Genomic DNA, 26,751 nt, shown 5'->3' with positions numbered 1-26,751 from the left:
CGGGTGTGTGTGTTTAGGGCCCGGATGGCTTGGGGATAGAAGCTCCTCTTGAGTCTCTCTGTCCTTGCCCGGAAGATGCGGAACCTTCTACCAGATTGCAGAAGTTGGAACCTGGACCCGCCTACTATCCTCGGAAACGTGAAATGATTGGCTAGAATCTAAAGTATATCACAGCTCAGGAAAAAAAAAAGCACCGAAATAAAGCACCGAAATGTGCGCTGCTTTTCGGTCTGGTTACTACCGTTTATGTCAGAACCGGTGCCATCATGGCACCGGACACCGGTACCCATCCCTACTCCCGGGCATTTAGGGGCTCACCGATGCTTGTGTATGGTGAGCCATTAAAGAGGTTAAGCCACATACGGGTGTGGGGAGATTACCTTTGGATAACTAAGAAATGTGGTTAAACAGTTGTAAGCATGTATTGTGTGGCAAGAAGTCACATATACAGAGACACACACCCACACACACAGTGCTTTAACCTTTTATGACCATATGGGTTTTACAGTGGGTGGTGCTTGTGTAAACTGTAACTGCATTCAAAAGAAGGACTGTGAACGGAGGCCGGGGTCGGAGTTGGCTGAAAACAGGTGGAGCGTTTAGCTCCAAGAGCCTGGTTCCGATTGGCTTCCCTTGCGCCACAAGTTAAAAACCGGTTTAGCTGTTTGTCTTGCTTTGTTGACAGGTGAAAAATCTCTGAACCAGCGTGGCCTGTGTTACGAGTTCAAAATTGGGGATGGAGACAAGAGGAAAAACCACAATAACAACACTGGTCTGGCCGGGTTAAGTCAAACGATGATTTTAATAGTCACACGCGTGGGAGATGGACTCTGTATGCAGACAGCCTCAGATCTCAAAATGGTGGAGCATTGATCAAACTCTTATAGCCTCTGGTGCCTCCACCTTATCATAAAAGCCTAAACATTCACATGCTTTTCTCTCACACGGCGCCTAAGCTACGAACTTGGCTCCCCGTTTATCTGCTCCTGCTGAGATGGGGCAGAAAACTCCAGCATGTTCCGTTCTCTTCTAATCAGACAAATAAGGCGATGACTTTCTGCAACCAGTATTTCTTATAACATCATAAAACAATATCATTCATCCACAATAAATCAGCAGTCTAATGTAATGCAAATCAGTTTAACTAATGCAATAGTTATCAGCTTCTTCTAATTCAGGAGAATAATGCAAACTAAGACTACATAATAATTCACAATCTTTAATTAGGGGTCTAACATGGCATAAAATAATATTATAATTTAACACCTGCAAGCGCAGACCCAACATCTACCGTGATGGAGTCTACTCCCCGCTGCTGTGTCAATTATTGTAAATTGAAATGTTATCAGGAAATGATCAGACAAGAGAGGGTTTTCAGGAAACACTCCCAAGTGTTCAGTTTTAAATGGTAATGTAGCCTTTAATATTTATTAGATAAGCCACATGCATTATGATCCCTCAGTACAATCCAATATTTTCAGCTGGCTGAAACATTTTCAAATAATGAGCTTCCAATGATGAGTGAAACAGTAAGAGCACGTGGAGAGTGTTAAATATCAACACTTCAACACTTTTTGATTCCTCATAGGCATCCAATGGAAGACAAAACACTACTCAGTAGACCATTTCACATTTTATTCTCTTACACAATTACTTCTAGAAGGAAGATGCATCCTCCATGACACATTGCCGCGGATCTCAAAAGGGTGGTGTGCCCCTAACGGTTATATTACCAGCTCTCTCATTCTAGCCTAAACAACAGTGTTTCAGTAACTTTCCACTAGAAGATGCTCCCCTGTTATCTGCTTTTCCCAGGCAAGCGTGGGCAAGAGTCTACAGCATTCTAACCCCCAAGGACACGTAGTCTAATGCCTTTATTTCCCAGGGCCGTGTCTACTTAATACTACACTATACAGTTATATGGCATTTTAGTTAATTCAAATCATGGAATTGCGGCACTTCAAATAATTCCATCCCAACAAGAGTTTGGAAAAATCCCATTAAGAAAGAGAAATCAAACATTTGGATTCATTTTAATGAGCTCAGACTTGTTGAAAATGCAGAGGAGCTGGTTGTGACCTGAGCTTCAGAGAAACACAACGTACTGATACTCACTGTGAAGCTTTGAGTGGAAAAAGACAGAAAAAACAGCATGTGGAGCCTGGAATAACGGGAGCTTCCATCTTTAAAGGACTGAAGAGGAAGAAGTTTACAAGAACAGTTTAAAACATCAACTGATTGAATCCATGAATCTGAAAACGTGTTTCTGAGTGAAAGAGAGACATGTACAGTCAGAGTGTTTATCTAACAGGAGGACACTCTTTACATTCAATTCAGCACAGACTCACTGAGGCACCAGGAAACCAGAGGTTAAATCCAGGATAAAGAGTTTCAGTGAATGTGGTTTTCAGGGTGTGCAGATGGATCAGAGTGTCAGAGGAGACTCTGTAGAAGGACAGAGTGCCAGCAGGACAGTCCACATACACTGCTACTCTGTTAGAGACAGAGGAAGAAGAGTTGATGGATATTCCTTTGTTGTTGTGCCTGACAGAATCAGGACCATCATTAGTGCAGTACAGACACCAGGACTGATCATTCCATCCAAAGATACACGCTTTACTGTTTCCTTTCCTTCTGACTCTTCTGTAAGTGACTGATATGAGAACCGTTCCTTTCCACTCGACCTCCCAGTAACAGCGACCAGTCAGACCATTTCTACACAGCAGCTGAGTAAGTCGATCAAATCTGTCTGGATGATCAGGATATGATTGAACCTCCTCCACATGTGTCATCTTCCTGTTGTTGTCAGACAGTTGGAGCTTTGTGTGTACTGTGTCTGTGTCGATTGTGAGTTGACAGGAATCTGATGGAGAGAACAAACACAATCCAGCTGCAGTTATTGATCCATCATCTGTTCATTGATTGACACTTTGATGATGACTCCTGACATCAGAGATGTGAATGATGAAGATGGTTGAATGTGTGCTGCTTTGTTTTCATGAATCCCATTAAAAACACACTTACACTTCCTCAGACCTGGTGTCAGCCATTGGACTCCAGCAGGCTCCACCCTGAAAGGAGGAGGGGGGGGGGGGGGGCTGTCAGACCAGCACAGTCTTAGCATGCACACATGGCTATTACATGGCTCTCATACACATACTATTACACACTAACAAAAGGAACAGTACAACATTTTTACATCATACATACATCATAATCCTTTGTCTCACTTTACTGATTACCTACAGAAAGTTACTCCTTCAGTCAGCAAGGAATAATCTACATTGCGCATGAGCATCACTTTTTAGATAAATGTGGGACTTACTGGTCCTTCCGGGAAACTTTTGCAGAGCTCTGTGAGAGAGGTTCCTTTAAAATCAACTGATTCATATTTTCGTAGATCACATTACAGAGTTATCTTATAATATCAGTTTCTCAACATAATACTCCATACTTTATATTCAGTATAAACCCATGGAATTCACCCATCTAAATCATCGAATTCAGGTGTTCCAATAACATTCATTGCCACAGGTGTTTAAAATAAAGTACCTAAGGGAAGCATGCATGTTAGAATAGTTGAAAAACCTAGTATCATTGTAAATGTGGTATCTTTATAGAATGTTCAAAAAGTCCAGGAAAAAAAAGAAGAAGCTTAAAATAAAGATGGAAGCATTAGGGAATTTGTGTGAGGTTGTATTTCAGGATTGGGCTCAAGCTCTTGGTATCGCCAAAATTAGCACTTTATGCTTCAGTATGCTAAGACATTTTGGACAATTTATGACCGGCCTTAAAGGGTTAATATGCCAGGCAGGGAGTGTCATGGAACAGACATATTATAGTTATTTAAGAAGTGTTACTACCACCTAGTGGTAACTAAGCAGAATGTCTTTTTTGTAGAGGAAGTGGTCTACAGGAAGTAGTGTGCTCTTTAGCTGCTACAGTAAAAACATTTGTAATCTGATGGCAATCTCTGCAATCCTGCTGTTAAAGTCCACAATATTGGCTTCATCCGTAAGTTCCTATACATTTAATGTGTATTAGTAAGTTTTGACACTATTTTGAGTTAAATCACATGGAGGCAGGTAGATGCTTGTATTCTTTTCAGCAGATGTTTAATTTGTGGTCATGTATCTTTCATTAGAGCAATATTAGAGAATTTATTTTCATCATTAAATCCTTCCAAACACAACAAGCAGCCTGTTTCTTGGAGGATGAAGTGCTGGGAATAAAGAATGTTAAGCTAGCTGTATAGCTGAAATTACGTTGCCTGCAACAAACTTTAGTGAGTACAGCATAGAGCTATAGCCAGTTAAAATTATTGTTCCTGGGCAAGTTCTTGGTGTCCGAATTTGTAAGTATCTCTCAATTTTCTTGACAAAGTGGACTAATGTTTCTTTTGTGAGCAAAGGAAAAATGGAAAGAAATGTTCCCAGCTCCTCCTCTTCTATTAGACATTCTCCTCATACCTGAGAGTGTCTAGTCCCCAGGATGGATCCATCAATCCTGCCGACAGCAGTTTTATTCCTGAGTCTCCAGGTTGATTGTAGCTCAGATCTAGCTCTTTCAGATGAGAGGGATTGGAACTCAGAGCTAAAGCCAGAGAAGTACAGCCTTCCTCTGTGATCAGACAGCCTGACAGACTGAAAATACACCAAACAACAATTCATCAATAGACAGCTCTCTTATGTACTTCATTTTTTTTCTCATTTTCTTCAGTTGTCTTTTTCTTATTTATAGTGAGACAACTACAACTATAATATTTGTTGTCTCTCTCTCTTTTTTTTTTTAATAATCCACATCTACTTTTGAAAACTCTAGGAACTATATGTAGTTCATGCATAACTGTACATTTCTGTATCAAATTGATATCAAGGAAACAAAGGGCTTGTTTTTTTCTAAAAATCATACCAATAACAATACAGATGCCTTTAACTAATGAGTGCAGTTCATAGATCAATCTGGCCTAATATTAGGAACACCTACACATATATTCTGTATGTATATTCTCTGATATGCTTCTTTAGGCAGTTAGCTAATCATCAGGTAAGGCCTTATTGCTTTATATTTCAGGGATGTCTTTGCTGCAGTTCTGATAGTTGACAAACTTTCCTTTATGGTTCATCTTGGCCTCTATACCCCTTCATGGAGGGTAATTCTCCTTGTGGATGTTTGTCTTGTAGCCAAAAATTTCAAGGATCACTGTTGATATGGTGTAGATCTGTTGATTGGTTTTTAGTGTTGGCCGTAGTAGAGATTGTCGATTAAGATGCACTCACATTTTCTAGTAAACTTTCTACTCCAGTCCAGGTTTTCAGCAAATGATTCCTTCAGATTGTCTGTGCGCAGGGTAAACAGACTAAACTAATTTAATACTGGATGCTTGTTATCTTTGGGTCTGAGTTGGCACTGTATTAACAACAGACTTGATTTCTTCTTGAAAATTACTGCATGGGTCCACAACCACATCAGGACAGTGCCACCTGAGATTTCTGCAGATTCTTGGAAATGTTTTTCACTAGAATTAAAAAAAAAAAAAAAAAGTCTTCCCAACTTCATTTGTTCCATAATTTGTAGACACAGTCTTGTTGATTTTTGTATCTGGACATAGCATTTTCAGTCGATGTCACTCATCCAAGTTTTTTAGTCTCCCTAACTTTATAAGTAGTACATTTGCAGAATTACTGTTTGACAAGTTAACTCTTTTGGCTGGATCACTAATCAAGACTCTACTTGTGTTTTAGAGCCCAAAATACCAGGTGACCTCAGGAAAAATCACTGACAAATGTGTCTCAGCATCTCTGTGGATGTATATACAATATACTTTTTCTTTTGGCAATCTAGTTAAATGCCAAATGTTGCTTTCTCCTATTTTTCTACAGTCCTATCTCAGCCCTGACTTTAAGTTTCATAACAATAAAAGGAAACTAAAATGCTTTGAACACAAATGGCCCTCAATCTCTGAATGATCATTGCCTAAGTAATTTATACAAACAAATCTAAAACAGAATTTGCACATCAAACATTTTTAGATAGCAAATAAGAATCTCATCATGCATGTAACATGTCAAAATGTAATTTTACATTTTTCTAAAGTTCAGCTGTATATGCAATAATAATTATCCAGAAATTCTGACTTTTTGAATTAAAGTGGAAAAGTTTGCTTACCTGAGAGTTTCCAGTGTACAACACAGACTCTGCAGTCCTGTAGAGAGCATCTTCACTCCTGAGTCGTGCAAGTTGTTGTTACTCAGATCCAGCTCTCTCAGATTAGAAGACTGTGAGCTGAGAACAGAGGTCAGAGCTTCACAGCTTCTCTCTGAGAGGTTACAGCCACCAAGTCTGAAACACAATAACATTTCTGACAAAAAAATCCACAATGGTTTACCTAAAACCTATTGTTGTCATCTGAGACTGAAGATGTCACTTGAATGACAAAACGTCCCTCCCAGTGAGACTATTATGCCCATATGAACAGAATCAACTTCACTTTAAGATTAATTCAGTAATTGAGTATGAATACTTGTCTGTTTCTCTTTGTTAATCCTGCATTAGATTGGTGAAAAGCCCAAGGTATACCCTGACTCCCACCGTTAAGGGTGATTGGATAGGCTCCAGCACTTCCACCCACTCTACACCTCCTGACCCGATAAGTAGGAGAAAATGGATGGATTCTCCGTTAAGTATTTTGAAAATGAAGGGATGAGCACAAATTTACTTACAGTGCTGTATTTGAGTTTTTGACCACTGGCAGCAGCCTCAGAAAAGCCTCCTCTGAAGCTGAGTAATTCTTCAGGTCAAACACTTCCAGATCTTTTTCTGATGACAGTAAGATGAAGGCAAGAGCTGACCACTGAGCAGGAGACAGTTCATTTGTGGACAGACTTCCTGAACTTGTGTACTGTTGGATCTCTTCCACTAGAGAAAGATCATTCAGTTCATTGAGACAGTGGAACAGATTGATGCTTTTCTCTGCAGACAGATTCTCACTGAGCTTCTTCTTGATGTACTGAACTGTTTCGGGATTGGTCAATGAGCTACTTCTTGTCTGTGTCAGCAGACCTTGTAGGAGAACCTGATTGGTCTGCAGTGAAAGACCAAGGAGGAAGCGGAGGAACAAGTCCAGGTGTCCATTTCGACTCTCTAAGGTTTTGTTCAAAGCACTCTGGTAGAAGAATGTAGGATCTATTGTTTTAAATTTCTGGGAAGTTTTTTGTTCTTCCAGCAGATTGAGTCCAGAGCTGCTGAAGGTCAGATGGACATGGAGAGCAGCCAGAAACTCCTGAACACTCAGATGGATGAAGCAGAACACCTTGTCCTGGTACAGTCCTCTCTCCTCTTTAAAGATCTGTGTGAACACTCCTGAGTACACCGAGGCTGCTCTGATATCGATGCCACACTCTGTCAGGTCTGATTCATAGAAGATCAGGTTTCCTTTCTGCAGCTGATCAAAGGCCAGTTTTCCCAGAGACTCAATCATCTTCCTGCTCTCTGGACTCCAGTGTGGATCTGTCTCAGCTCCTCCGTCATACTTGACCTTCTTCACTTTGGCCTGAACTACCAGGAAGTGGATGTACATCTCAGTCAGGGTCTTGGGCAGTGGTCCTCCCTCTCTGGTTTCCAGCACATCCTCCAGAACTGTAGCAGTGATCCAGCAGAAGACTGGGATGTGGCACATGATGTGGAGGCTTCGTGATGTCTTGATGTGGGAGAGGATTCTGTGGGCTTGCTTTTTATCCCTAAATCTCTTCCTGAAGTACTCCTCCTTCTGTGGGTCAGTGAATCCTCTGACCTCTGTCACCATGTCAAAACATCCAGGAGGGATCTGATTGGCCGCTGCAGGGCGTGTGGTTATCCAGAGGCGAGCAGAGGGAAGCAGTTTCCCCCTGATGAGATTTATCAGCAGCGCATCCACTGAGGTGGACTTTCTAGGGTCAGTTAGGATTGTAGTTTGGTGGAAGTCCAGAGGAAGTCGACACTCATCCAGACCATCAAAGATGAACACAACCTGGAAGTCTTCAAAGCTGCAGATTCCTGCTTCTTTGGTTTCTTTAAAGAAGTAATGAACAAGTCCCACCAAGCTGAACTTTTCCTCTTTCAGCACATTCAGCTCTCTGAAGGTGAATGGAAATATGAACTGGATGTCCTGGTTGGCTTTGTCTTCAGCCCAGTCGAGGGAGTATTTCTGTGTTAAAACTGTTTTCCCAATGCCAGCCACTCCCTTTGTCAGCACTGTTCTGATTGGTTCATCTTTTTCATGTGAGCCTTTAAATATGTCTTCATGTCTGATTGTAGACTCCAGATTGTCTAGCTTCTTAGATGCTGTTTCAATCTGTCTGACCTCATGTTCATTATTAACCTCTGCAGTCCCTCCCTCTGTGATGTAGAGCTCTGTGTAGATCTGATTCAGAAGGGTTGGGTTTCCTGCTTTAGCGATCCCCTCAAACACACACTGGAACTTCTCCTTCAAAGTAGATTTAAGTTGATGCTTAGTCCACTCAGCATTCCTAATTAAAGTTCCTAAATGAGTCAATAGACAAAAATATCAATAGGAATTATTATATGCACATATTTTGAATATATATGTGTATTTATTGAATCAATACTAGAACCCCAGTTTATCTAGTAGCTTAAATCATTTGAGAAATCCTCTTACTGCTCTGCACTTCATCAGCCAACTCCTCCTGCTTCATTCTCCTCAGGAAGTTCAGTATGATGTTTACTAATGATTCTCTACTGTCCTTATGGCATTCTTCCTCACCCTTGAATGCCTGGTTATTCTCCGTTTGACTCTGTGAGCATTCTGCGTAATCTGGATTCAGAACCTTCTGTATCTTTTTAAGTTCTTCTTTTACAAAAGTGATCATTTTGTCTTCCAAGACCTGCAATGGAATACTTCATGAATGAGGGTGGGGAGGTGGGCCATAGATACTGAGAGACAACAGAGCAAAATGCAAGTGACAAGAGGTGGAACAGAGAAACGAAGTATTTGTATAAATGAGAGTGCAGAGAGAAGCTTAGAAAAGAGAAGCATCATCAGAAGTTTCTCAGCTTAAGCTCACCACTGACCGTAACTACAAGGACAAATGAAAGTTGGAAGCCTTAAAAGACAGGTGTCTTTCTATTGAAACCAAACTGGTCTCTGATTTAACAGGAGACGATCTTCAGAATTATTCATCTCATTCTATTGTTAGAAACTTTAGGAACCAAAAGTAAACCTGCAGTTTGTGAGTGAATTGGTTGATATAATAAGGAAATATGAGCTCTTAAATGAAAGATATGATATTCAGCTAATGTCAAGGTTATGTGACATCTCACCTCTGCCACATGTTAATTACACCCTGATGCAACCACTGGCTTGAACATTTTTGCAACCTCTGTTTTACAACCAATTGTTCACAGTAAAGGCTAAATTCATAGAAAGCAATTCAATTATGTGTAATATCCAGAGTCCTAATGAAATCCAAACCTTGACTTCTTTTAAAAACTTGATGAAGACATTTCATGAAACACCAAGAAATATTTTTTTCTATAATTCTTACTAATTAGCTAGAAAGAAGCTAATTTTTAGCTAATAGTTTACTGGGCCCTACAAACAGAGCCAGCATTTGACATGTATTTGCATGAAATATAATTATGTCATGCAGTTTAGAGGAGGCAGAGGTCTGTCAAATACCCCTGCCTCCTCATCCAACAAAAATAGTTGTTGTATATGTACAGACCATAAATATGGAGTCCAGCTGTGTTTGATGCTGCTGGGCAGCCTGACCACTGGGAAGCTCTGAGCTCTGCTGGTCCACTCTGTGGAGGCATCATGAAGATGAATAATAATAATAAACATAACCAATTAGTCAAGATGCTCGTCCTTGACATAAAAAATAATAATAATAATAGTAACAAAAAAGCAATAATTTCTAAAGTGTGTCTATGCTAATGCTAGGGCAGTTCTCACAAGATATCAGAATCTATATTGTTGGAGCAAAGAACTGCTGGGTTTTAAATAGAGAGCCATCTGTACAAATGTCCAGATTATCCATCCATCCATTTTCTTCTGCTTAGGGGTCATGTGGGACTGTAGCCTTTTTCAGCTACCATAGAGGCAGGCTGCACCCTCGACAGGTCGCCAATTTGTTGCTGGGCTAACACCCTTCACAGACAACCATTCACATTCAGACCTATGGGCAATTTAGATTGACCAACTTACCTAACACCACTAACTGCAAGTACCCGGAGAGAACTCACCCAAACATGGGGAGAACATGTAAACTCCACATAGAAAGACCCCGGCTAGGTGGTGGAATAAAACTCAGGACCAACATCCAGAGTAATACAAAAGTAATACAAACTATAAAATTTTCATCTTTGTAGAATTTGTTATAATTATGTGGTGACAGTGTAAAGATACCCTCCATTTTTTAAATTTCAGCCGTTTTGACATTGTTCTTTATGTGAGGCTTGGATGGAGGAGGTTTTGCTTTGATGCCATTTGTGAGAGAACTGTAAATCCCGTCTCAATGAGAATGAAACTGGATGATAGAGGACTACAACAACTACATTTTTTCTTCACTAAAGAAACGCCTCCTCCCACATCCATTCTTTAAACTCTAACTGCTGTGTTCATGGAAACACTCCAACACACACTGCTTCACATATGAAAATAGAAATGTGTGTGAAAAAGAGCTGAGTTGACATTGATCATGGTGGAGGATTTATTCATAAACACTGAGTCACAACAACATTTAGACACACATTACCTCTCTGCAGGAGGACAGAGGCCTGATTTAAATGTTTGAATATAATCCTTTGATTGGTCACTCTTGAAGGACACACAGCTGGTGCCAGGTTCATGGGGATCAGATATCAGATTGATCCTGATAGAAAAAAAGAAAAAAAATACTTTAAGTTTATTTTCTTGATTTAAAAATCCAAATAGTTTAATAAAATCTATAAATAAATGTAAAAAAAAATCCCAAACAAACCAAATTATCCAGTGTGACCAGGAGATATTTTATTTTGTATTCTTATGATCACAGTTATAATTAGAAGTATCAATCATTAATCATTTACCATTGTGGAATCTGATGACAGTATAATCTTTGTTTTATATCTATGGTAATCTGAGTAAAGATTAATGTATGCAGGTTATCATCATTGTAATCAAGTCTCAAATGGTATCCACAGCATTGTATTCACCGTCCATAACTGGAGGGTCCAGCAGGACCGTGTTCTAATTCATTTGCAGGCCTACATCAGAACATGCACATAGAGAGTTCACCCTTATTTACACAGGGAGGTCATGTCAGGACATTCTCTAGTTGGACACGCAGGCTCACAGAACTGCACAACATGACATGTCACACACTTGTTTTTCTCTAAAGTATCATCTGATGTTTGTATAAGGAGAACTTTGGACTATGGGGAGACTGTTATCATTTCCAGTAAGGTCTAACTGTGTGATGTCATCATGGGTTTATATAAGGATGGGGAACGGTCCACTCTTTGGAGATCTGTGGCTGTACGCTTGTCTTCCCATGCTTCTGTCTTAGAAGCATGTAATAAAATCACTATTTTTGTCACCTACACGGACTCGGCTGTTTTTCCTTCTTACCCAAACTGAACCAGACGTAACACCAGCCATTCTCTTCCTGTCTTTAGTTTTCCATTTTGTTCATATTTCTAAATGTCAGCATTAAACTAGGCATGAAACATTGCATACATAAAGGCCAATTTAGACCATGGAGCCCTAACACTGTCTGTGAAGCTGGATTTAAGAAATAAGCGTTTCCTCTACAGACATGCTGATAGATATCAGGACTAGTACTTTGGTGAAAAACTGAGTTAGCTTTGTGCGTTTATGTTGTAAACTGCTTGGATGTGCTTTGTAAAAAGATGTTTTGTTGCATAAAATTTGGGATGATCACATGCTATGGACATCTGCTCTGATATCTATCTGCATCACAACTTGAGGAACCATGAAATACTGATCGGGCTACTGGAATAACAAAGGATGAGATTACGGAATATTGGAATGCGCATATAATTCTAGCAAATAGCTCCACCACTCAGGCTAGAGACAGAATGATACTAGATGAGCATATCAGAAAGGATGCAACCCATAACAAAAAAGGTCAGCTGCTAGTGGATCTAAGAGCAAAACACAGCAACTTTCCTGAACAAGATCCTTTAACCATTAAAGTGGCGGAAATCCATGAAAAAGTATCCAGTATGAAGAGTTGGACAGCACCAGGTCCTGACATGATTCACACCTACTGGCTGAAGCTGACTAAACTCCATGAGCTGCACAAACAAACCTGATGCTAATTGACAAGAGCCACGCAGAGTGGCTAAATGAAGGCTGGACAGTTCAGATCACCAAGGATACCCAGAAGGGACCAATCACAACTATTGACCAATGACCTGCCTCAGCGCACCATGGAAGCTTCGGTGAAGCTTGTTGGGCTTGAACCAAGTGTCGCAGCGGCTAAGATGAAACGAAACATGGCTCCATACATGAGGGGGAGAAAGAAATTTCAATTCAATTTCAATTTTAGTTATACAGTGCCAAATCGCAACAACAGTCGCCTCAAGGCACTTTATATTGTAAGGTAGACCTTACAATAATACATACAGAAAGTAATTGGCAGAAATACCTGAGGGGCAAAACACCAGCAAATGGGAATTTACGAAAGAGACGGTCTGTCCCCACTGCGATTCTGCATAGGTCTGAACCCCATCAGCAAGATTCAAGACAAGCAATGGGGAAAACTGCAAGAGCACCTACGTCCTGTTGCTGTTTAACATACAGTTTAAATGGGATTGAGGGAATGATGTGTTTGCACTGCAGTTTATATCCAGCAACATCAAACAGTTATATAAAAGAGTTCACGTTACTAACAGCTCACCTCTCTGCAGCAGATACAGGATGGACATTAAAACAAATGGGGTCCTTTTTAGACCAGTCACTGTGTAAGGACACAGAGGTGGGTTCAGGTCCAGGCTGGTTCCTGTGAATAATGATGCAGCAGTGATGTGAGTGCTGAGCTGTGACATGGAGAAGAGTCATGGACAGTTAGAAATGGTCATCTCACCTCTGAGCTTTGGTCTGGCTCTCATGTTCCCCACACAGAGTGCTTTTAGAGGGAGGGGCTCCCTCCTCTCTGTCCTCACACTGATCCATGCTACTGAAATCACATCAGCTCACACACACCTTCTACCTTCACCTGCGGAGGAAACACAAATTATTCATCCATACATTCTCTCGCTTATCCTTTTAAGGGTTAGGGGGGGGGGGGGGGGGGGGCTGGAGCCTATTCATAGGGCTAGAGGTAGGGTACACCCTGGACAGGTTGCCAACCTGCTATAATGGGGGTTTAGCTGAGGAGGGAGACAATGAGGAACATTTAGTCCAGTTTGTGCAACAGAATAAAGACAAAGGACAAACTCCTCGACATTTATGTTTACACACGCTGTGGCCTAACTGCTCACATCTGGAAATACTTAAGACGGGCTTTCTAGTTGGGCTTCTTGCCTTGGCCCTGAGCTGGCACTGTTACAGAAACATTTCAAGTCCCCAACTGCAGTCCTGTCACATATACATCTTACCATTTGTGAAGCTCTCAAACATATCCCATGGCTGGCAGTTCTTTCTGAGTTCATCAAAGTGTGCTTGTGTCATGTGTGAGACAGACAACGCTTCATACACACACACACCGCTGACCAGAGGTGGAAAAACTACACATCACCTTTCAGTAGAAATACACACACTTTTGCTAAAAATATTCTAGTAAATGCTGGAAAAAAAACACTTATAGGAATAAACACTGCTCTTTGAGTGAAATTTCAACAAGCTATTTATGTGGAAAGGCTTTTTGTGTCAAGCTTCACTGTGAATGTAAATTTTGAAGCAGTTTGGTTGTACACTGATAAAAAAAAACATAATTTTCTCTCTCACACTGTCTGGCTGACACATGAACACTGAGACTGTGCAGCATCATTTGTCACATCTGCCCTGCAGCTAAACCAAACCAACATTACCAACATTAGTCATTTTATTTTAAAACAACCAACAGGAAATGGCAGCATACAGCTTTGTATCACTTCAAATAGAGAGATGACCATTTCCTTCTGAGAAATAAAAACACAAAACAGTTTGTATTACAAATAAATTAATAAAACATCACTTGTTCATCAAATTGTTTGATTCCAGTCACTTAATAATCTATAATCATGTGGATGTGATTATAGATCATCAAACTAGAAAAAAGATGTAACTGCATGCAGCATAGTTTTAGTTTGAAGCACACCTGAGCATTGAAAAGCATCATTATGTTATTTAACAGGACTGTATAAACATTAACACAGATCAGTGGTTTGTTTGATTTACATATTAATCCAAATCACACAGAGTTGTTTTGAACATATTAAATAACAGTCTGACGTCCTGTTCTGCTCCATTACTTTCTGTGATGCCTCAACTCAAAGGAATGTTTAACTGAACATTTCCTCATGTCTGAGTATGTGTGTGTCTGTCTGTGAACATTAACCAAGTAATTCAAACTTCGTTCCAATCAACTTTTTTCTTCTTTGAAAACTCAATTTGAAATAGATTAAACACAAGTATTAGGGTTTGTTTCTGCACTTTACACATTCTTTAGTTATTGAGGGGCAGATATAAACATATTTAACGCAATATTGCTGGCATTGTCCAACCAAATCCAGCACAACTAACTCAAATGATTTTAAGCGGGCCTTCATTGAGACTGAAAACATTTCAAAATGTTTAATAAAAAATCCAAAGATGTCAATGGAAGGCTATGCAAGAAACACAATAAACCACACACTGACCAACTAAAAATGATTAAAAGCATCAAACAGTAAAAGAAGAAAATTCCACTGATTAAGAAGACAAAGTACAAAATAAACATAAAACCTTAAGAGTCTGGCAGCAGGAGTCAAAGTGTTCATCACAACATAAAGACAAGGAAAACCTGAATGTCTGCTGCTTAAGAACAAACTGATTAAATCATCCCTGCACTTCCCTGCACTTAGCTTGCTTCCTACTAATGAAAAAGTGATGGCAACAGCATGTTGAGTATTTATACTGCCACCCCCAATATTTAGGGTCAGCCACTCCAAAGTTTAAATGTAATCAAAGTAAAATAAAAAAAACACTAATTTAATGCCTTGTACATATCATTTGTATTAAGCCTTTTGGTTCTTAGTCAACACACAAGGCTAAGTCGTTAAAGGGTTAACCTGGCCGGGGGTGAGAATGTTGGCTGCACTCGGACCCTGCTCAGTATACAGCTAATCTGCTCTTCACAGATGGAGGCAGTGCTAGCTACTCTATGGCTGTATCCCAATTCAGGTTCGGCAGCCTTAAAGTACACAGCCTCAACAGTCCTCAAGGGCCGCGTACTCAAAGACCGCTAAGGCCGGAAGTGCGAGGCTTGTAGGCTTGTGAAATAGGTTGCCTAGCAACCATGACACTAACAGCTGGAAATGTTTCATACAGCTTTGTTTGACAGAAATGAAGGAAAACATATTTTGTTCATTTGTTTCTACATGAGCTTTGTGTGATTTAATAAGCATCTGAGGCTGAGACCACAGGACTGTAAAACATGATTGTTGGGCTTCATTTCTGTACTGAACAGTCATTTAAGACTAGCTAGTAAATAACAATTACTGATTAAAAATGAGAAATGCTATCCTTGCTAACTTTTGAGTATTGTGATGGACCGAGCAGTGAAGGAATGTCAGGCAGTGCAAAAAAAGTTTGTTTCTTCTTTTTTTTACCCCAAAACTATCTTTGTAAAATTATACAGAGAATTCAAAAACTTGAGCCCATAAAAAGAGTTCAAAGTGACAGACCTCTTTGTTGCTAGAAAAGCTGGCAAGAAACAATACTACCAACTCAAACAAACTAACCTACCTAAACAAAAAAAAAAAGGGAAACTTAGCTGATCGGCCAACAAAAACAAAACACAGAAAGGTGTAGAACACACAAAAACCAACTAAAACTAACATAACAAATTCCCCCCCCCCCCCCCCATGATCCAGAATTGTCGTATGACCCAATTTGCAGGTCTCCATATAGGCTTTCTCCACCCATTTTCTACCGCTTGGCTAATCGACCAAGGGACTGGGAGCAGCTGCCACTGAAGTAACACGGAAAACAAAGAAAGATTAAATCATACATACATAACAGTGTAAACTAAAATGTGATTGTACATAAACTGAATCAGTTTATGTACAAGAAATACTCACTTTTCTCTATAGCGCTCCATTAAGTGTAAAATAAGTATCCAGATCCTCCATCTTTCATTTATGGATAAGTGCTGGTGTTCTTCAAGACTGGCAACCAAAGATATCCCCCTCAGGTGAACCTCATGGATGTTCTAAAGTTAAATAATTAAATTGAAAACATTTTTAATGTTAATTTTAGAATATTGAACCTACTTGTGATGGCTGCAGTTCCAGCCACACAGTGCTAATATCTACGAAACATCAGTGTTACAATAGAGGCTTAACCATAACTCTAAACTTACATTTTCCTTTCTTTAAATATAAATTTAATTTACAGGCTAATAAAAAACTTGTTTTGGTTTAGTATTAATATACTCATACAATCACATAATACTCTATCCTGAAATACAGTGGGGCAAAAAAAGTATTTAGTCAGCCACCGATTGTGCAAGTTCCCCCACCTAAAATGATGACAGAGGTCAGTAATTTGCACCAGAGGTACACTTCAACTGTGAGAGACAGAATGTGAAAAAAAATCCATGAATCCACATGGTAGGATTTGTAAAGAATTTATTCTTAAATCAGGGTGGAAAATAAGTATTTGGTCACCTCAAACAAGGAAAATCTCTGGCTCTCACAGACCTGTAACGTCTTCTGTAAGAAGCTTTTCTGTCCCCTATAGAGCGCTATAGAGAAAAGTGAGTATTTCTTGTACATAAACTGAATCAGTTATAAGCAGTGTTGGGACTAACACGTTATTAAGTAACGCGTTACAGTAACTACGTTATTATTGTGGTAACGAGCACGGTAACTAGTTATTATGCCAAAATCAGGAACGCGTTAGTCGTTACTGGGATTTAGATAGGCTCGTTACTCGTTACTTCGTGTGGTGGCTATCGCGGAGCTTCCACAGATTCAGTAACATTAGCAAGTGGTGGAGGCAGCAGGTGGATGAAGGAAAAGGGACGCAGAAGGAAAAGAGACCCGAGGCGGCCGCCGGTCCAAGTGTGAACTGAACTTCAGGTAAGAAGTTATGACCTGCAGTCTCTCTGGGTCAGATATAAACCAAGTTTAGGTGGAGTTTATTTTCGTTATTCTGACTTTTTCCGTACTGCGTGCTAGCTAGCATGACGGAGTTTCTATACAGCTGGGTGGGTGCTATGAAGTTACTGATGTTGAACTTTATTTTGTTCATAAGTTATTAGAGTTGCCAAACGTCCCGTCTGGTATTCAGAGAAAATATTACGCGAAAATATTACGCTGGAGTTATTCTGTGTCTTTGCTGCACAGCTGCCTCTTCTTCTCTCATTCTCCCCCCTCCCTCTCCTGTTTCTACTTCAATCATGAAAACTGATCAGTGATCAGCTGATCGGCTCTCTTGTTTGTTTATCGCTCACTTTGCGCCGAAAGAGGAAACCAGCGGATGTCGCGCTAAACAACAGCAGCACGTTTAAGCTTGATCAGCTGTTGTTAGAATTTATTTAATATTAATTTCTAGTATCAGCTGATGTTTGCTGGAGCCACAGCTGTAAACCTGCTGGTCATGATATGGTTTGGATATGTGGTGAGAGGGAAACATGAAGATGAAACCAGGAGATGTCCTTACTGAATCATCAGAGCTGTGATGGAGAAACAGGTTTACCTTTTAGGTGACATGAATGAGTTGAAGGGAAGTTATGAACTGTTTCTGAAAGACAAATAACCCCAGGATCCTTTTTAGGTAGCTGACAGCTGGTAACTGTGCAGGGGCGGATCTAGCAAAGTTTTGCCAGGGGGGCAGGTAGGGCATTAACAGGGAAAGGGGGCACAAAGAAATACTTTTCTTTCTTATTCCGTTTTAAAATGTCTAGTTTTTAATAAATAATTATCTGAATCTTACAACAAACGATTGATAGATTGATGCATATATACCATCAGAACAGTGTACATCACTGTCACAACAGTGTTTGTTTTCATTCAAAGGCTTTATGATTTTTCCAATAATGGTGGGCCGGTCTCTAGTCAAAACGCCCGGGCCAATTTTCTGTCCCAGTCCAGCCCTGTATGCAGCTCATCTGCAGTCTGGTGTTACCTACATCTTCTTATTCAGAATGCAGAATTTCCGAGTTCTGAGTACAATCAAAGCACCACGACTGCAGTTTTTGTGTTGGATGTAAAAGGCGCACATGACACTGTGACGTAGGCTAGAATCATGGCAGCAGTCAACGACGGTCCAGGCGTGGGATTTCTCTCGTGGAAATATGCACATTATCTTTTCCTTTCTATTGGTAGGTGGCACAGTGCACTTGTGGCAAGTAAGCAAGCTAGAAGACTGGCAAAGTTATGGAAGCAACACATTAACAAGAGAATTCTGAGTAAAACCAAAGTTACTTTCAAAGTAACTAGTTACTAGGGAAAGTAACGAGTAACTTGAAGTAACTGAGTTACTTTTGAGAGAAGTAACTAGTAATGTAACTAAGTTACTATTTTAAAGTAACTTACCCAACACTGGTTATAAGGGTTTTTTTTGTTGTTGTTAGTGGTGGTGGTGGTGGTGGTGGTGGTGGTGGTGGTGTGTGTGTGCGTGCGTGCGTGTGCCTGCGTGTGTGTGCCTACGTGTGTGTGTGTGTGTGTGTGAGACATTTGGGCTTCTTGGTCAGAACGTCAGGGACATTGCGCTGTGCTGGCCCAAGTAAAATAACTCCATTGGCAGCTCCTAAAGTGTGTGCACTGGGGTGATGTAAACAAACGGGGCCAGTCAAAGATGTTTGGTTTATTTTTTTTTTTCAAAGCTTCTGGTCTTTGTATTTGTTTATTTTACAAGAAATCTATAGAAAAGTAAAGTTTTTGTTTGTCCAATTTTATTGGATTCAACTGTTTTTGCTTGCAGCCCAACTTTAGGAATAAAGCCAATAAGAGTCAAGAATAAAGTTTTGGCATTATCAATAGTAGATCAGTGTCTATGTTTAAAGGACTGCCGTGGTACAGGATATGTAAATATCTACACTTCAATTAAACCTGAATGCTGGTCAGTTTTTCAATCAGTATACTGAATGTCATTGTGATTATAAAAATAAATATACGGTTTGTATGTCCTCAATTTCCATAATTTTAAAAGATGTATACACATTATGTCAGTCATCTAAGTCAGCGGTCTCCAACCTTTTTTGCGCCACGGACCGGTTTATGCCCGACAATATTTTGACGGACCGGCCTTTAATGTGTCGCGGATAAATACAACAAAATAAAACTAGTACCGGTACCAAAAAAAAGAAGATTTATTCATAATGTAGGAGCCATTCTTGGGTTAATACCTTATGTGGTCACTAGAGGTCACCTTTTTCTGTTTTGATTATGTAATGTAAAGGTATTTAAGGTAGACGCACGTAATCGGCGTCAGGTGTGTCATTAAGAAGGCAAACAGTTTGTGACCGTTGCGCTGTTATGCTAAGTCGATACAGAATAAAGACCAAAAAAGGACAAGATACATACTGCTAGATTTATTGGACTGTTAACTTAATTCATGCATACCAGTGACATCGCGTCACCCCCGTTAACGACCACCTCAGTGGCTTCAAGCGTAGGCTTAGCCTCTACACATAACCCACGTGAAAAGACCCAGGAAAACCGAGTTAACGATCAAAACGATAACAAAATAACGCTGAAAACCGATAAAAACCCTGAAAATCTGACTTTACTGACCTCTTTCATTTGTTTAAAAATTACGGGATGTGTGGTTCAGCCCTTGCAGAACTCATAGGCCAGCAAATTAATTTCTGGAGGAGTGTCTACGCAATGTCAGAAAAAGGCTTCTTTTTATCAGGAAGCAGAATTCAGCACCAACGGAACCCCAAGGAAATGTCCATCTTACCTGGTACTAGAAGGTAGATTTGTTTCTGCTTTTTGCAATCCAGTCACATGTCTGTCACTGGTCTTAAAATGGTCATTCTTGATGGTAGTGGTTCTAAACATTCAGTGAATAATGATCTGAGTCTGTTGAAAATTACAGCTCTGCTTGCTAACCGGGCATTGTTTACCTGTTTACATGAGGGCGGGTTAGTTTGTCGCTCCGTTTGTATTTAGAGAACTTTTGCGCAATTGCATGACTCCTCTTTTAATTGTTGCTTGTTTTTGCTTGTAGAAATTGTTTTTATGAGCTTTATGCTAAGATTCTGAGGTTTCTGTGGATACCACACATGTCGAAATTTGCATAAAAGACTTGACGTTGTGGAGAGTTAAACGGCAGTTCACCCCATTTGCCCCCGTTACTGGGTGCATTGGGGCTCAGGAGATCAGTTAAAACTGTTCATCAGAGTAACAAATATTTCAGTGCAGAGTTGCACAATCAATAATCTATAATCATGTGGATTTTTCTTCAAACACGAGAGTGATCATAGTATTTCCTGAAATAAGAGATGAACATCTGGTCCAAACATCACAGAGCAGAAACAAACAGTAAAGTTTGTGTGCGAAAGACAAACTGTTAAAGGAGGAAACAAAGCAAACTTACAGTTTCTTTAAACAGAGACACAACAACAAGCTCCACTCCACACCAGGACACTAATCACAGACACACAGGTGAGCTGCTTCCTGGAACAAGGAGGGACTCTACCTGAAGAGTGTGAGAGGGCCACACCTTCATGTGCTGGTTTAAAATTATGCAGTTTGACTGCTCAGACTGGCTCAGGAAGAAGTAAAGTTCAAATGTTGACATGTGAAGACATGAAACCTTGTTCTAAACCATATGCACAGATTGTAAACAGGAAAGAAAAGAAAGAAAGAATAAAATTAAAATTAAAAATCTTATATACACAACAGCTTGTGGGGATAGGTTAATTGGTTAATCCAAATTGCCCATAGGTGTGAATGCGTGAGTGAATGCGTGAGTGAATGTGAGTGCGAATGGTTGTCTGTCCCTGTGTGTTGGCCCTGCGACAGATTGGCGACCTGTCCAGGGTGTACCCTGCCTCTCGCCCTAAGACAGCTGGGATAGGCTCCAATCAATCAATCAATCAATCAAACTTTATTCATAAAACACTTTTCATACAAAAATGTAGCACAAAGTGCATGGTACACACACTTAAAGAGTAAAATTGGACTGGGCACACATGAGCCAGGTGAGGAAACACTATAACAGGGAGCCGTCTGCACCGGGAGCCGGTCACAGACCGTAGCCTCCAGGCTGGGCACACAGCAGGAGGGAGGCAAAGGAGCCCCCCAGCCAGGCTGAGAGGACCCCCAGAGACCCAGCAGCCACGGTCGATCACAGCCCCGGTGCAGAGAGCCCCCTCCTAGGAAACACTGGACATATGATGCAATAAGAATATATACAGGATAAAAAGATAAAATAAATAAGAATGGGATGCAATATAAATATAAATAGCGTAAGAAGTTAAAAAAAAAAGAATAAGAAAAATATCAATAAATATTAGGTAAAACCTAAATTAATAATGTAAATAGAGTAACAAGATATAATAAATAAGCATAAAATAAATAAACGTTAGGTGAAAGCTAAATTAAAAAGGTGGTCTTGAGCCTGTTCTTAAAAACATGTACGTTCTCTGCAGCCCTGAGCTCCTCCGGCAGGCTGTTCCACAGACGAGGACCATACCACTGAAAAGCTGCCTCTCCGTGAGTATGTGTCCTGACTTTAGGGACAATCAAAAGGCCAGTACCAGAGGACCTCAGGGTCCGCGAGGGTTCGTATGGTAAAAGCAGATCTGAGAGATAAGAAGGCCCAAGACCATTAAGACATTTGAAAACCAATAAAAGAACTTTAAAATCGATCCTGAAACACACGGGGAGCCAATGCAGCGATTCTAAAACCGGTGTAATGTGGGCCCGCCCTCTGGTCTTCGTCAGCACACGAGCTGCAGAGTTTTGTAAAAGTTGTAAAGGTGAAATATTCTTTTTGGGGAGACCAGAGAGCAGGGCATTACAGTAATCAATGCGACTGGTAATAAAAGCATGCATCAGCATCTCCGTGTTGGCCCGAGAGAGAATAGGGCGGACTCTGGCTATATTTTTTAGATGATAAAATCCAATTTTGGTTACATGTTTAATATGTGGGATAAAACCAAGCTCAGAGTCAAAAATAACACCCAGGTTTTTCACTGGTAGCGAAGGACATAGCGAAAATGCCTCTAATTTAGACAAGAGTTTCTCTCTCTGAGCCTCAGGACCGACGATTAAAACTTCAGTCTTGTCCTGGTTAAGCTGTAAAAAGTTTTCTGCCATCCAAGATCTTATATCCAAGATACAGTTAAAAAGGGCATCCACTGGTCCGGTGTCATCAGGAGACACGGAGGTGTACAGCTGAGTGTCATCAGCATAACTGTGGACGTTCACTCCATGCCTCCTGATGACACTGCCGAGAGGGAGCATATACAAATTAAAAAGTACAGGGCCTAGAACCGACCCTTGAGGCACACCACATGTCATTTTATGGATCTTAGAGGAGCATGTATCCATACTCACCATAAAAGTTCTGTCTGATAGATAGGAAGTGAACCAGTTGTGTACAGCACCAGAGACGCCCACCATGTGTTTCAGTCTGTTTAAAAGAATAGTGTGGTCTACTGTATCAAAGGCTGCGCTTAGATCCAGTAGCACCAGGACTGAGAGCTTTTGGGAGTTCCAGTTACACCTAAGATCATTTAAAACCTTTAGGAGAGCAGTCTCTCCAGCACCCCCCACAGCCCTGGAAAGGATAAGCAGAAGCAAATGGATGGATGGATATACACAACAGTGTTTGTTGGCAAGAGTTCATATGCATGTAATGGGTGGTTTGAGGGGTGAGATGAATGAACTGTGACGTGACAGTTGTGACCTCAGTTTAAAAAAAAAAAAAAAGAAAAAGGGAGATGAGTTCATGTGTGTGTGATAGTTGAGAGGGACAGGCCAGGGAGATAATTCAGCATCCTGACACCTGATGGATAAAGCTGTCTCCCAGGCTGTGTCCCAATTAAGAGACCGCACGCTTGAAGTACGCATTTTGAGTGCGATTACGTCACCGCCACGCAACAAGGGCAGTCCCAATTCGAAGTGTACTTCAAATGCATACTCCAAATGCACCGTTGATTTCCCCAAATATCAAGCGTGGTCCGGTGCACGCTTCGTGGTCCCATATATCCCACAATTCATAGCGCGGCGGTGGGTGTGGATAATCTTGCCGCAAAATACGGCAGAAGGCAGAAGGGAGCGGCCGAAGAGTGAACTGTCAAAAGTAAGTACTGAATATTATGTCACTTATTTATGTGCAAATGTTTAATAGCGAAGAACATTAAATCATTACTGTTGGCCACATGTCGGCAAAGTTATGTGACATTAGTGATGTTTGTACTTTCAGCGTTAACTTGGTTTTAAAGCCTCTACTTCAAAATATATACAGTGGGGCAAAAAAGTATTTAGTCAGCCACCGATTGTGCAAGTTCCCCCACTTAAAATGATGACAGAGGTCAGTAATTTGCACCAGAGGTACACTTCAACTGTGAGAGACAGAATGTGAAAAAAAATCCATGAATTCACATGGTAGGGTTTGTAAAGAATTTATTCGTAAATCAGGGTGGAAAATAAGTATTTGGTCACCTCAAACAAGGAAAATCTCTGGCTCTCACAGACCTGTAACGTCCTCTGTAAGAAGCTTTTCTGTCCCCCACTCGTTACCTGTATGAATGGCACCTGTTTGAACTCATCATCTGTATAAAAGACACCTGTCCACAGCCTCAAACAGTCAGACTCCAAACTCCGCCATGGCCAAGACCAAAGAGCTTTCGAAGGACACCAGGAAAAGTATTGTAGACCTGCACCAGACTGGGAAGAGTGAATCTACAATAGGCAAGCAGCTTGGTGTGAAAAAATCAACTGTGGGAGCAATCATCAGAAAATGGAAGACATACAAGACCACTGATAATCTCCCTCGATCTGGGGCTCCACGCAAGATCTCATCCCGTGGGGTCAAAATGATCATGAGAACGGTGAGCAAAGATCCCAGAACCACACGGGGGGACCTGGTGAATGACCTGCAGAGAGCTGGGACCAAAGTAACAAAGGTCACCATCAGTAACACACTACAACGGCAGGGAATCAAATCCCGCAGTGCCAGACGTGTTCCGCTGCTGAAGCCAGTGCATGTCCAGGCCCGTCTGAAGTTTGCCAGAGAGCACATGGATGATACAGCAGAGGATTGGGAGAATGTCATGTGGTCAGATGAAACCAAAGTAGAACTTTTTGGTATGAACTCAACTCGTCGTGTTTGGAGGACGAAGAATACTGAGTTGCATCCCAAGAACACCATACCTACTGTGAAGCATGGGGGTGGAAACATCATGCTATGGGGCTGTTTTTCTGCCAAGGGGACAGGACGACTGATCCGTGTTAAGGACAGAATGAATGGGGCCATGTATCGTGAGATTTTGAGCCAAAACCTCCTTCCATCAGTGAGAACTTTGAAGATGAAACGAGGCTGGGTCTTCCAACATGACAATGATCCAAAACACACCGCCCGGGCAACAAAGGAGTGGCTCCGTAAGAAGCATTTGAAAGTCCTGGAGTGGCCTAGCCAGTCTCCAGACCTCAACCCCATAGAAAATCTGTGGCGGGAGTTGAAAGTCTGTGTTGCTCAGCGACAGCCCCAAAACATCACTGCTCTCGAGAAGATCTGCATGGAGGAATGGGCCAAAATACCAGCTACTGTGTGTGCAAACCTGGTAAAGACCTATAGTAAACGTTTGACCTCTGTTATTGCCAACAAAGGTTATATTACAAAGTATTGAGTTGTATTTTTGTTATTGACCAAATCTTATTTTCCACCCTGATTTACGAATAAATTCTTTACAAATCCTACCATGTGGATTCATGGATTTTTTTTTTTTCACATTCTGTCTCTCACAGTTGAAGTGTACCTCTGGTGCAAATTACTGACCTCTGTCATCATTTTAAGTGGGGGAACTTGCACAATCGGTGGCTGACTGTATATGTAGTCGACCTTAATCTTACAGAGAATGTGATGATTTCATGGATAATTAAAGTCAGTCATATATCCACAAACACAACAAGCTGAAAGTCAGTGATGCTGCTCGGTTTGCAGTCCTGAATATCACGGCACAAGCAGGATTCACTGCACTGTTAATGTGAGCTGTGTTATATTGCTGCCTCTGTTCGGTGGTGTCGAGCCAAACGGACTTTAACGTGTGTTTGAACGAGCTGACGGTTCACTCGTTAAGCTGAAAGAAAGATGCTTTAATCACAGGAGTCACACGTGTGTCCACTGTACCATCTTGAACTCTTCTTGTTTACACTCGTAATAACACAAACACTAAATCCTCCGTCTCTTGTGCTGTTGTGTAGTAGTGTATACACCTGAGACTGTCACCTGTCTGTCTGTCCTGCACTCTCTCTCTGTTTCTTTCTCTCTGATTGTGGAATAAAAGTATGAACGTGTGTTTATAAGTTACATTTGTGTTTGAATCCTGCAGCTTATCACACATTTGATTTCCATGTGTGACGACTGCAAGTGTCCAGAGTGAGGACAGACTGAGGGACCCACTGCTGCACATAATCTGTGAGGCTTTGCACCCCTGATGATCCACCAGGACAAACTCAGCAGTGTGTGAGGAAGAGGAGGAGGAAGAGCCAGCAGCAGCTGACAGATGGAGAGAATAGACAGACTGTTCCCTGTTTGTGAAGCACTGCTAGGAAAGTTTAACATAACTGTCTGTGCTGAATCAGTCTTATTAGGTAATGTTCAAATAATTTTATCATCCCAGTGTTTCCAGTGTGGGAGAAAGTACTCAGGGCCTTCAAGCTACACACTATGAAAGGCAGCAACAAGTGTAATGTTCAGAAACCTAAAGTCTGTATCAGCAGCAGAATGGAGCTAAAAATAAATGTTGGTTTCAGTTCTATGAAGCTTTGAGTATTTTGGATCAGTAGCTGCTGTGTTTGTTGCATCATATTGCTGTAACTGTTTATATGTTTTATATATTCTGAGGTAAGTTGATCTATAGTGTTGCCTGACCCAGGAGTGGTCAAAACATTTATAATTTTTTATTCAATCATCTTCCGGAAGAGAGAGCCCTGCACAGTAGTGATGGGTCATTCGCGAATGAAATGGCTCTGAGATCCGACTCTTTGAAGTGAACGACGCGAGCAGGCTCCTTATCGCGAGCCGTCACGTGGTTTTTTTGGGGGGGGTTTTTTTTTTGGTTTTTCTCTTTTCTTTCTCTCACCCTCTCTCTCGCACTTTTTTCCCGCTTCACTCTGCACGCGAGTCTTGTGCTTTATGCTGGGCAGAGGGGGGAGGGGCGGTAGTTACACTCGCAGTAGCACAGGAACAGAGCCAGAGGGAGAGAGAGAGCCAGGGACAACGTCACATTAGAAAGGTATAGTAATCATCCACAACTATTTTCAGTTGCAGATGATAAAGGATTCAGAAAGTTTATTCATCCAGGCCTATATGACAGAGAATGTGCATGTTCTTTTTGTTTTCATATTATAATTTATATTTAATTGTGTTGTGGTTTGCAG

General features: G+C 40.9%; 1 protein-coding gene and 1 long non-coding RNA gene across 2 annotated transcripts; both read right to left on the bottom strand.

Moving 5' to 3' along the window:
- Nucleotides 1–1,399: 1,399 nt before the first annotated feature.
- Nucleotides 1,400–13,283, bottom strand: LOC113019591 (protein NLRC3-like). Its single transcript, XM_026163364.1, has 10 exons — nt 13,089–13,283; nt 12,903–13,004; nt 10,755–10,871; nt 9,723–9,801; nt 8,657–8,882; nt 6,723–8,520; nt 6,169–6,342; nt 4,470–4,643; nt 3,025–3,071; nt 1,400–2,863 (listed from the first exon to the last, which is right to left on the bottom strand). Exons 1-10 carry the CDS (start codon nt 13,175–13,177, stop codon nt 2,334–2,336), a joined length of 3,336 nt encoding a protein of 1,111 aa, XP_026019149.1. The 5' UTR covers nt 13,178–13,283; the 3' UTR covers nt 1,400–2,333.
- A 2,769-nt stretch (nt 13,284–16,052) lies between these two features.
- On the bottom strand, nt 16,053–20,764 carry LOC113010237 (uncharacterized). The gene is made up of 3 exons (XR_003270307.1): nt 20,735–20,764; nt 16,267–16,397; nt 16,053–16,157 (listed from the first exon to the last, which is right to left on the bottom strand). It is a non-coding gene; the product is annotated as an uncharacterized LOC113010237 (long non-coding RNA).
- Nucleotides 20,765–26,751: the final 5,987 nt, after the last annotated feature.

The sequence above is a fragment of the Astatotilapia calliptera genome, chromosome 3 (assembly GCF_900246225.1).
Source record: "Astatotilapia calliptera chromosome 3, fAstCal1.2, whole genome shotgun sequence".
Classification (NCBI taxonomy): domain Eukaryota; kingdom Metazoa; phylum Chordata; class Actinopteri; order Cichliformes; family Cichlidae; genus Astatotilapia; species Astatotilapia calliptera.
Note: the sequence above shows the minus strand (reverse complement) of the source record. Positions and strands in the feature narration are given on the sequence as shown.